The 12,687-nt window shown below is 42.5% G+C and overlaps 1 protein-coding gene across 2 annotated transcripts; it reads right to left on the bottom strand.

Annotated features, from left to right (window-relative positions):
• Window positions 1-2,584: 2,584 nt before the first annotated feature.
• LOC139381563 (dynein, cytoplasmic 2, light intermediate chain 1) lies at window positions 2,585-10,717 on the bottom strand. Of its 2 annotated transcripts, none has more exons than XM_071125199.1 (13): window positions 10,592-10,717; window positions 10,240-10,372; window positions 9,544-9,578; window positions 9,380-9,449; window positions 9,208-9,296; window positions 8,884-9,079; window positions 8,707-8,775; window positions 6,744-6,821; window positions 5,551-5,630; window positions 5,309-5,379; window positions 5,080-5,177; window positions 4,879-4,974; window positions 2,585-3,968 (listed from the first exon to the last, which is right to left on the bottom strand). In XM_071125199.1, exons 1-13 carry the CDS (start codon window positions 10,603-10,605, stop codon window positions 3,906-3,908), a joined length of 1,092 nt encoding a protein of 363 aa, XP_070981300.1. In that variant the 5' UTR covers window positions 10,606-10,717; the 3' UTR covers window positions 2,585-3,905. The 2 variants fall into 2 exon arrangements, with proteins under 2 accessions (XP_070981300.1, XP_070981299.1); XM_071125198.1 differs by having other exon boundaries at window positions 3,689-3,968; window positions 10,240-10,375; window positions 10,592-10,709.
• Window positions 10,718-12,687: the final 1,970 nt, after the last annotated feature.

Genomic DNA, 12,687 nt, shown 5'->3' with positions numbered 1-12,687 from the left:
AAGTATGGCAACAAATCTGGTAATGATTCTGACAGTATAAAGAAGTAATACTACTGTAATGCTGTTATTACTTAAAGGTATATTGTTGTATATCTAATGTATTTCCACACTCGCAGAAAGTGACATGCTAGTATGTTGCAATCTGTTGGGATCTCCTTATAAAAATACATAATTTGTTTTTCTTTCTTGTTGTAAAAATGTCAAGTAAACAATATTTTTCAAAATAGCCTACTTTTAACAGTTGCATGTATGAATAGGAAAATCTATGTATAGTTGAAGTCGGAAGTTTACATACACTTAGGTTGGAGTCATTAAAACAAGTAATTTTTCCAACAAATATTTCCAGACAGATTATTTCACTTATAATGTTATGATGCACTGTAATTCCAGTGGGTCAGCAATTTACATACACTAATTTGACTGTGCCTTTAAACAGTTTGGAAAATTCCAGAAAATGATGTCATGGCTTTAGAAGCTTCAGATAGGCTAATTGACATCATTTGAGTCAATTGTAGGTGTACCTGTGGATGTATTTCAAGGCCTACCTTCAAACTCAGTTCCTCTTTGCTTGACATCATGGGAAACTCAAAATAAATCAGCCAAGACCTCAGAAAATAAATTGTGGACCTCCACAAGTCTGGTTCATCCTTGGTAGTAATTTCCAAACGCCTGAAGGGACCACGTTCATCTGTACAAACAATAGTACGCAAGTGTAAACAACATGGGACCACGCAGCCATCATGCCGCTCAGGAAGGAGACACGTTTTGTCTCCTAGTGTTGAACTTACTTTGGTGTGAAAAGTGCAAATCAATTCCAGAACAACAACAAAAGGACCTTGTGAAGATGCTGGAGGAAACAGGTACACAATTATCTATATCCACAGTAAAACAAGTCCTATATCGACATAACCTGAAAGGAAGAAGCCACTGCTCCAAAACAGCCATAAAAAAGCTAGACTACGGTTTGCAACTGCACGTGGGGACAAAGATTGTGCTTTTTGGAGAAATGTCCTGTGGTCTGATTAAACAAAAGTAGAACTGTTCGGCCATAATGACCATCATTATCTTTGGGGGAAAAAGGGGGAGGCTTGCAAGCCAAAGAACACCATCCCAACAATGAAGCACAGGGGTGGCAGCATCATGTTGTGGGGTTGCTTTGCTGCAGGAGGGACTGGTGTACTTCACAAAATAGATGTCATCATGAGGTAGGAAAATATGTGGATATATTGAAGCAACATCTCAAGACATCAGTCAGGAAGTTAAAGCTTGGTCGCAAATGGGTCTCCCAAATGGACAATGACCCCAAGCATACTTCCAAAGTTGTGGCAAAATGGCTTAAGGACAACAAAGTCAAGGTATTGGAGTGGCCATCACAAATCCCTGACCTCAATCCTATCGAAAATCTGTGGGCAGAACTGAAAAAGCGAGAGCAAGCAAGGAGGCCTACAAACCTGACTCAGTTACAGCTCTGTCAGGAAGAATAGACCAAAATTCACCCAACTTATTGTGGGAAGCTTGTGGAAGGCTACCCAAAACGTTTAACCCAAGTTAAACAATTTAAAGGTTATGCTACCAAATACTTATTGAGTGTATGTAATCTTCTGACCCACTGGGAATGTGATGAAAGAAATAAAAGTTTAAATAAATAATTCTCTCAACTATTATTCTGACATTCCACATTCTTAAAATAATGTGGTGAACATAACTGACCTAAGACAGGTTTTTTTTTTACTATAATTAAATGTCAGGAATTGTGAAAAACTGAGTTTAAATGTATTTGGCTAAGATGTATGTAAACTTCTGACTTCAACTGTATGAATCCAAAACAATCGATATGAAATGTTCTACAGTATATGATAATGGGAGCAGTTCTCTGGGTTCATTAAATGACTGGACATGCGTCTGCCATGGCTGTAGTCTGTACGATCTATTAAATGACTAGACAGGTGTCTGCCATGGCTAAAGTCAGTACGGTTTATTAAATGACTAGACAGGTGTCTGCCATGGCTGAAGTCAGTACGGTTTATTAAATGATTAGACAGGTGTCTGCCATGGCTGAAGTCAGTACGGTTTATTAAATGACTAGACAGGAGTCTGCCATGGCTGAAGTCAGTACGGTTTATTAAATGACTAGACAGGAGTCTGCCATGGCTGTAGTCTGTACGGTTTATTAAATGACTAGACAGGTGTCTGCCATGGCTGAAGTCAGTACGGTTTATTAAATGACTGGACAGGTGTCTGCCATGGCTGAAGTCTGTATGGTTTATTAAATGACTGGACAGTTGTCTGCCATGGCTGAAGTCAGTACGGTCTATTAAATGACTAGACAGGTGTCTGCCATGGCTGAAGTCTGTACGGTCTATTAAATGACTGGACAGGTGTCTGCCATGGCTGAAGTCAGTACGGTCTATTAAATGACTAGACAGGTTTCTGCCATGGCTGAAGTCTGTACGGTTTATTAAATGACTAGACAGGAGTCTGCCATGGCTGTAGTCTGTACGGTTTATTAAATGACTAGACAGGTGTCTGCCATGGCTGAAGTCAGTACGGTTTATTAAATGACTGGACAGGTGTCTGCCATGGCTGAAGTCTGTATGGTTTATTAAATGACTGGACAGTTGTCTGCCATGGCTGAAGTCAGTACGGTCTATTAAATGACTAGACAGGTGTCTGCCATGGCTGAAGTCTGTACGGTCTATTAAATGACTGGACAGGTGTCTGCCATGGCTGAAGTCAGTACGGTCTATTAAATGACTAGACAGGTTTCTGCCATGGCTGAAGTATGTACGGTTTATTAAATGACTAGACAGGTGTCTGCCATGGCTGAAGTCTGTACGGTCTATTAAATGACTGGACAGGTGTCTGCTATGGCTGAAGTCAGTACGGTCTATTAAATGACTAGACAGGTTTCTGCCATGGCTGAAGTCTGTACGGTTTATTAAATGACTGGACAGGTGTCTGCCATGGCTGAAGTCTGTATGGTTTATTAAATGACTAGACAGGTGTCTGCCATGGCTGAAGTCAGTAAGGTCTATTAAATGACTAGACAGGTGTCTGCCATGGCTGAAGTCAGTATGGTTTATTGAATGACTAGACAGGTGTCTGCCATGGCTGAAGTCAGTACGGTTTATTAAATGACTGGACAGGTGTCTGCCATGGCTGAAGTCAGTACGGTTTATTAAATGACTGGACAGGTGTCTGCCATGGCTGAAGTCAGTACGGTTTATTAAATGACTAGACAGGTGTCTGCCATGGCTGAAGTAAGTACGGTTTATTAAATGACTAGACAGGTGTCTGCCATGGCTGAAGTCAGTACAGTTTATTAAATGACTAGACAGGTGTCTGCCATGGCTGAAGTCTGTATGGTTTATTAAATGACTGGACAGGTGTCTGCCATGGCTGAAGTCAGTACGGTTTATTAAATGACTGGACAGGAGTCTGCCATGGCTGAAGTCTGTATGGTTTATTAAATGACCGGACAGGTGTCTGCCATGGCTGAAGTCAGTACGGTTTATTAAATGACTGGACAGGTGTCTGCCATGGCTGAAGTCAGTACGGTTTATTAAATGACTGGACATGTGTCTGCCATGGCTGAAGTCAGTACAGTTTATTAAATGACTGGACAGGAGTCTGCCATGGCTGAAGTCTGTACGGTTTATTAAATGACTGGACAGGTGTCTGCCATGGCTGAAGTCAGTACGGTTTATTAAATGACTGGACAGGTGTCTGCCATGGCTGAAGTCAGTACGGTTTATTAAATGACTGGACAGGTGTCTGCCATGGCTGAAGTCAGTACGGTTTATTAAATGACTGGACAGGTGTCTGCCATGGCTGAAGTCTGTCTGTGCTTTAGAACATTCTGTTCTTTGATCTCATTGGCTGAGAGAGCTGATGAGTCCATTAAGTTAGGTCTCCAGTTCCAGGCCTTTCCAAGACTTGGACGCATTTCTCTTGTACTGATCCAGTTCCTGTAGAAAAGACAGAAGGCACAATGTTATCATGAGCGTTTTGGGTTCATTCTACATGGTTTATCTATCCTATAGCGTTAAAACCATGTCAGGATACCATGCAAGTCGAATGTCAAACAACGTAAGCTGTATAACAGAAAGATGTTCTGGATGCTGAGCTCAGGGTTCAGCTGACTGATTCAGTTAGGTGATACATCTGACATGCTGTATATGACAGAGAGTCAATCAGTATTGCTGGTAAAAACATATGAACTCAGTGTGACCTGGAACTGAATTCTGACCTCATAAAAACCCATCTATAAAGGTTGCATCTGAAGCAAGTTCCACTTAATGGCTCTGTCTGGGTTCCTAGACTCATCTATCAAGGTACATGTTTGAGTCTTTAGTATCCACATTCTGTGTATTGGCATGGATTCAGTACCCCAGCCTCTCAACTCTTATTGGCTGACTCCACCCATCACATGATCCCTGTCCAATGGGAGTGCCATCTGATTCAGCAACAATAAAACATAATCTGGACTCTTGGCTACAGCCAGATACACACAAATTAAATGAAATCAAATTTATTTATATAGCCCTTCGTACATCAGCTGATATCTCAAAGTGCTGTACAAAAACCCAGCCTAAAACCCCAAACAGCAAGCAATGCAGGTGTAGAAGCAGAGTTTACTTTAGTTCAGGGTTATTACGGGGCAATGCAGTGTAACTGGGCTTACTAGAAGACAAGTAGAGATGTTTGAGCTAGATTAGAAGAACAAGATAATCTCCATGGACCCATACAGTGTGTGCTGTAGCCAACTCTTCTAACCCTAGGGTTGCGTTTACACAAACAGCCCAATTCTGATTTTTTCCCCACTTTTTCTTTTGACCAATCAGATCAGAAACATTGGAGTTAAGACAGGGTTCATACCGTGTCTTTCTGGGCCCTCATGGAGTCAATCTGGGGCTCACTATACTGGGGGTCCTTGGCTGGGTCCTTCAGCTCTCTGTGGTGGTCACTGGTGTTCTGGTGGACGACACGATTAATGGATTAGTATCACACACACATATATATATATATATCAACCTGTGTGTGTGAATGAGAGGGTATTTGTCCATATGCAGGAATTACCTCAGGAGGGAAAACAACCTCAAACACTTTCTTCCACAGATCTAGAGGGTTTTTAGCATGAAGAGTCCCAATGTCCACATCTGTGGTTGGGGGAGAACCTGGAAAGTAGAGTGACATCAATTGTGTCATGTTACAACAACACACACACAGCATCAGTATGATAAACAGTTGGGCAATTTAACACTGCCGTAATGATTGTTACCACAAGGGGGTGCTAAACACAACTCACCTATCTGGCTGAGGGAGTCCATCCCAGCAGGAATGATTAGAGGCTTACTGAGGTCAGAGGACATAGATTTCCTGTCAGTATAGGAGGAAACATGTACATCTGTGTTAATGTTGAATGACAGAGGACATTATTTATACTGGGCCTAAGTCTAGTCCTCTCAAATGATGACAAATTGTGGCACAGTCAAACCGTGGCATTGACAAACTGTGGCATAGACAGATGGAGGGTACAACAGCTCTTACCCCTTCTCTGTCCCGAATCCGAGTTGTGTGAATAAGCTCTTAGTTTTGGACATCAAGCTCTCAGACTTGCTGCTGGTAAACTACAGGTGAAAGGATGGACAGATGGTGAGGCAGAGAGAACAGACAGGTGAAATGATGGACAGATGGTGAGGCAGAGAGAACAGACAGGTGAAAGGATGGACAGATGGTGAGGCAGAGAGAACAGACAGGTGAAAGGATGGACAGATGGTGAGGTAGATAATAGACAGGTGAAAGGATGGACAGATGGTGAGGCAGAGAGAACAGACAGGTGAAAGGATGGACAGATGGTGAGGCAGAGAGAACAGACAGGTGAAAGGATGGACAGATGGTGAGGCAGATAATAGACAGGTGAAAGGATGGACAGATGGTGAGGCAGATAGAACAGACAGGTGAAAGGAGGGAACAATGGTGAGGCAGAGAGAACAGACAGGTGAAAGGATGGACAGATGGTGAGGCAGAGAGAACAGACAGGTGAAAGGAGGGAACAATGGTGAGGCAGAGAGAACAGACAGGTGAAAGGATGGACAGATGGTGAGGCAGAGAGAACAGACAGGTGAAAGGATGGACAGATGGTGAGGAAGAGAGAACAGACAGGTGAAAGGAGGGAACAATGGTGAGGCAGAGAGAACAGACAGGTGAAAGGATGGACAGATGGTGAGGCAGAGAGAACAGACAGGTGAAAGGATGGACAGATGGTGAGGCAGATAATAGACAGGTGAAAGGATGGACAGATGGTGAGGCAGAGAGAACAGACAGGTGAAAGGATGGACAGATGGTGAGGCAGAGAGAACAGACAGGTGAAAGGATGGACAGATGGTGAGGCAGAGAGAACAGACAGGTGAAAGGATGGACAGATGGTGAGGCAGAGAGAACAGACAGGTGAAAGGAGGGAACAATGGTGAGGCAGAGAGAACAGACAGGTGAAAGGATGGACAGATGGTGGGGCAGAGAGAACAGACAGGTGAAAGGATGGACAGATGGTGAGGCAGATAATAGACAGGTGAAAGGATGGACAGATGGTGAGGCAGAAAGAATAGAACATATTGTGTAATGAAACGATACCATCACTCAAACATAGCATTTGAGATACTCGTTTGATATAGCCTACAGTGAAATACTGATATGCATAGGCATTGGCAACTGTGATTGACTATTAGGCCTACGGTTCTTACAATTAAAGAAGCTGCATAGTAATGAGAAATAAACCGAAGGGTCTTGCAGATCACTTTCCTCTTCTCAGAGTCAAAGTCCTACAAAGAAAATGCATTTATCAGTCACATACGCTAACTTTTCCACAAAAACAGAAATCAACAGAAATAGCCAACAATTGTAAACACAAATCCAACAACTACATTCTTCAGGGTGAATATACACTCCCGGTCAAAAGTTTTAGAACACCTACTCATTCAACATTTTTTCTTACATTTGTTTACCATTTTCTACATTGTAGAATAATACTGAATACATCAAAACTATGAAATATCACATATGGAAACATGTAGTAACATAAAAAGTGGTAAACAAATCCAAATATATTTTATATGAGATTCTTCAAATAGCCAACCTTTGTCTTGATGACAGCTTTGCACACTCTTGGCATTCTCTCAACCAGCTTCACCTGGAATGCTTTTCCAACAGTCTTGAAGGAGTTTCCACATATGCTGAGGCCTTGTTGGCTACTTTTCCTTCACTCTGCGGCTCATCCCAAACCATCTCAATTTGGTTGAGGTTGGCGGATTGCGGAGGCCAGGTCATCTGATGCAGCACTCCATCACTCCCCTTATTGGTAAAATAGCCCAAATTATAGTTCCACTAAGCCAAAACCAGATGGGATGGCGTATCACTGCAGAATGCTGTGGTAGCCATGCTGGTTAAGTGTGCCTTGAATTCTAAATAAATCACATAAGTCACCAGCAAAGCACCACCACACCTCCTCCTCCATAATTTACAGTGGGAAATACACATGTAGAGATCATCCGTTCCCCCACGTCTCACAAAGACACGGAGGTTGGAACCAAAAAGATACAATTTGGACTCCAGACCAAAGGACACATTTCCACCAGTCTAATGTCCATTTCTCGTGTTTCTTGGCCCAAGCAACTCTCTTCTTCTTATTGGTGTCCTTCAGTAGTGGTTTCTTTGTAGAAATTCGACCATGAAGGCCTGATTCACACAGTCTCCTCTGAACAGTTGATGTTGAGATGCGTCTTACTTGAACTCTGTGAAGCATTTATTTGGGCTGCAATTTCTGAGGCTGGTAACTGTAATGAACGTATCTTCTCCAGCAGAGGTAACTGGGTCTTCCTTTCCTGTGGTGGTCCTCATGAGAGACAGTTTCATCATAGCGCTTTATGGTTTTTGCAACTGCACTTGAAGAAATGTAAAAGTTCTTGACATTTTCTGTATTGACTGACCTTCATGTCTTAAAGTAATGATGGACTTTCATTTTATTTGCTTATTTGAGATATTCTTGCCATAATATGTACTTGGTCTTTTACCAAATAGGGCTATCTTCTCTATACCACCCCTACCTTGTCACAACACAACTGATTGGCTCAAATGCATTAAGAAGGAAATACATTCCACAAATTACCTTTTAAGTTGGCACACCTGTTAATTGAAATGCATTCCAGGTGACTACCTCATGAAAATAGTTGAGAGAATGCCAAGAGTGTGCAATGCTGTCATCAAGGCAGGTAGCCTAGTGGTTAGAGCATTGGACTAGTAACCGAAAGGTTGCAAGATCGAATCCCCGAGAGGGCAAGGTAAAAATCTGTCGTTTGGCCCCCGAACAATGCAGTTAACCCACTGTTCCTAGGCCGTCATTGAAAATAAGAATTTGTTCTTAACTGACTTGCCTAGTTAAATAAATAAATAAATGCAATGTTTGGCTGCTATTTGAAGAATCTCAAATACAAAATATATTACTTGCTTAATACTTTTTTTGGTTACCACATGATTCCATATGTGTTATATAGTTTATATAGTTTTAATGTCTTCACTATTATTCTACAATGTAGAAAATAGTCAAAATAAAGAAAAACCCTAGAATGAGTAGGTGTTCTAAAACTTTTGACTGGTAGTGTACTTTTTAAAATATCAATACCTCTCAAATGAGTAGAACACATATCTCACCTGAAATATATCAAACTTGCTGCCAATAATCAGCAGTGGAACTGGGAAGGGGTTGATCAGCTCTCTGTCCTGTTGAGAGACTCAGAGTTAATATCCTATGTAGCAAAGACTCCTTTTACATTAATAATGCCGAGCCTTAAAAAAAATCATAACTACTAGAAAAAGTTGTTGTCTTACCGGGTGGTCTTTAGGGAGGACCATTAGGGGTCTGTTCTGGGCCTGCTGCTTGGACCCAGCTTTGGACTCTACTGTCCTTTGTGGCTTGGAGCAAGCTTTCTCCACCTGGGTCCGTGTTGTCTGAAGCAGCCTCTCCATGGTTCCCCATAGAGCATTGGGCTTGGACAGGTCCAGAACCAGCACCACAGACAGAGACCTGAGAAATCACACACAGACCTCTTTACTTTCATTAGCACAATGTCTCTGCAGAGTGGCTTTAGAGAAGAGGGCATGTGATGAACTACTCATTTAAGAAGCAGTTTAGGTGGTGGGACTGGGACTGACCTGACATTCTGAGCAGTGATGGGGATCTGAACCAGGTCTGATAGGGAGGTACCTCCTCCCAGCTCCCACAGGTGAGCTATGTCTTTGGGCTGGAGGAGGAGAACAACAGGTCAGACTGATAATCACACACCATCAGCTCCCTGGAATTGTACAAATGAAAGCGGTGTCATACAGTGTTGTGTCCTCGCGCCCGTCTACCAAAGGTGTACTCCAACGCTAGAGTTGGTTTAGGAGGTTCATCCCTAGAAGAGAACAACATATAATTCCCAGTAATAGAGACAGCTATACTAGTATCTTACTATAAAAATACATCAGTGGTACTGAGAATAAACTCACCTGTCGAGGCACCGGAGCAAAATTGTAGTTTTACCCTAAGAGGAGGGAATATGATTATCAAGGATATCAACCACCCGAGCCACTGCCTGTTCACACCGCTACCATCCAGAAGGCGAGGTCAGTACGGGTGCATCGACGCCGGGCCTATCTCAAGGCCATCAGACTGCTAAACAGCAATCACTAACTCAGAGAGGCTGCTGCCTACATTGAGACCCAATCACTGGCCACTCTAAGAAATGGATCACTAGTCACTTTATACAATGCACTGTAAATATTGCCACTTTAATAATGTATACATATCGTACATTACTCTTATCACATGCATATACTGTAATACATACCATCTATTGCACCTTGCCTATGCCGCTCGGCCATCGCTCATTCATATAATTACATGTGCATATTCTCATTCACCACTTTAGATTTGTGTGTATTAGGTAGTTGTTGGGGAATTGTTAGGTATTACTGCACTGTTGGAACTAGAAGCACAAGCATTTCGCTACACTCGCATTAACATCTGCTAATCATGTGTATGTGACACATACAATTGATTTGTAGGTTACTGCTGTGCTGGAACAAAAGCCTTCACACCCAGTAGCTCTCCAGGACCAAATTTAGAGAACCCGGACCTCACTATTAGGAGGACTGTTAGCTAGTTTCTCCAGACACACAGTCATAAAGATGGCTACAGCTTACCCCTGCTTTATTCCCAATGAAGAACACGGTTCTCTCGTTGAGTGACACTGGATCAACTCCGCCATCCTCCTCCCCTCCTGTCCCGTCCTCCCGACTCTGAACCTCCGCAGAGGCCAACTCCCATAGCGTGTCACTACTAGACAAACGTTACGATGTAACCTTATTTGTTCATTCTGATGTTTTGGGCGACAACAAACTAATGTTGTTAATAGCTGGGTAGCTAGCTAACATTATATCAAATATACTGGTAACTATCAAACCCCCCGTCAACTGCTGCTACTAGCTAGTTAGCTAACGTTAGTTTAAAAAAACATGCACAATTGGAAGATCAAAGTGGCAAACAAGATCTTACCTTATCTTTGGCATTGACTACCTTTAAATTAAATGTAAAGACTTGAGTTTGATTGCCCCGTTGTTTGAAAATATGAAGGTCCAGCTTGACGTTTACATGTCAGTCGCCTCAGATCAGTAAACGTTGCGCTGGGCAACGTCGCAGTTCGATGATGGAATTTAGCACTATGCCCAAAGGGTTTGTGGGAAAGGTAGTTTCAAGAGTCAGAGACTAACGTTAGATGAAAAACATAATTTACAGGATGATCCACAGTAATTCTGTACTTTTTGGTGATGGAAGGATGTACGATTTTAGAAGCATAAGGACCTTATCTTTCATATCAGCGAGAAATAAAAAAATATATATTAAACGTTTTTTAAAAAGTGGACACACCTTGATAGCGATTATGGTTAGTGTTCAAATCAAATCAAATCAAATAAAATGTTATTTGTCACATACACATGGTTAGCAGATGTTAATGCGAGTGTAGCGAAATGCTTGTGCTTCTAGTTCCGACAATGCAGTAATAACCAACAAGTAATATAACTAACAATTCCAAAACTACTGTCTTATACACACAAGTGTAAGGGGATAAAGAATATGTACATAAAGATATATGAATGAGTGATGGTACAGAGCGGCATAGGCAAGATACAGTAGATGGTATTGAGTGCAGTATATACATATGAGATGAGTATGTAAACAAAGTGACATAGTTAAAGTGGCTAGTGATACATGTATTACATAAAGATGCAGTAGATGATATAGAGTACAGTATATACGTATACATATGAGATGAATAATGTAGGGTATGTAAACATTATATTAGGTAGCATTGTTTAAAGTGGCTAGTGATATATTTTACATAATTTCCCATCAATTCCCATTATTAAAGTTTCTGGAGTTGAGTCAGTGTGTTGGCAGCAGCCACTCAATGTTAGTGGTGGCTGTTTAACAGTCTGATGGCCTTGAGATAGAAGCTGTTTTTCAGTCTCTCGGTCCCAGCTTTGATGCACCTGTACTGACCTCGCCTTCTGGATGATAGCGGGGTGAACAGGCAGTGGCTCGGGTGGTTGTTGTCCTTGTTGATCTTTATGGCCTTCCTGTAACATCGGGTGGTGTAGGTGTCCTGGAGGGCAGGTAGTTTGCCCCCGGTGATGCGTTGTGCAGACCTCACTACCCTCTGGAGAGCCTTACGGTTGTGGGCGGAGCAGTTGTCGTACCAGGCGGTGATACAGCCCGCCAGGATGCTCTCGATTGTGCATCTGTAGAAGTTTGTGAGTGCTTTTGGTGACAAGCCAAATTTCTTCAGCCTCCTGAGGTTGAAGAGGCGCTGCTGCGCCTTCTTCACGATGCTGTCTGTGTGGGTGGACCAATTCAGTTTGTCTGTGATGTGTATGCCGAGGAACTTAAAACTTGCTACCCTCTCCACTACTGTTCCATCGATGTGGATAGGGGGGTGTTCCCTCTGCTGTTTCCTGAAGTCCACAATCATCTCCTTAGTTTTGTTGACGTTGAGTGTGAGGTTATTTTCCTAACACCACACTAGTGTTCCCATACAGCCAAATCTCCAGAAAACAGACGGAAGACAAGAGACCTGTGCTAATTAGCTATCTAGCATGTAATGAACACCTGTGTCTAAGCGTAACTAGGGAAGTGTAGTTTGGCCGCATGGAGGCTCCATAGCTGTATGGATCTGTAACTGCCACAGTGTAGTTTAGTAGGATGGAGGCCCCTATAGCTGTATGGATCTGTAACTGCCACAGTGTAGTTTAGTAGGATGGAGGCCCCTATAGCTGTATGGATCTGTAACTGCCACAGTGTAGTTTAGTAGGATGGAGGCCCCTATAGCTGTATGGATCTGTAACTGCCACAGTGTAGTTTAGTAGGATGGAGGCCCCTATAGCTGTATGGATCTGTAACTGCTACAGTGTAGTGTAGTAGGATGGAGGCCCCTATAGCTGTATGGACTGCTACAGTGTAATTTAGTAGGAAGGAGGCCCCTATAGCTGTATGGATCTGTAACAGCTACAGTGTAGTTTAGTAGGAAGGAGGCCCCTATAGCTGTATGGATCTGTAACTGCTACAGTGTAGTTTAGTAGGAAGGGGGACCCTAT

Source organism: Oncorhynchus clarkii, chromosome 23 (genome assembly GCF_045791955.1).
Source record: "Oncorhynchus clarkii lewisi isolate Uvic-CL-2024 chromosome 23, UVic_Ocla_1.0, whole genome shotgun sequence".
In the NCBI taxonomy this organism is placed as follows: domain Eukaryota; kingdom Metazoa; phylum Chordata; class Actinopteri; order Salmoniformes; family Salmonidae; genus Oncorhynchus; species Oncorhynchus clarkii.
This window is presented reverse-complemented; position numbering and strand designations above follow the sequence as displayed.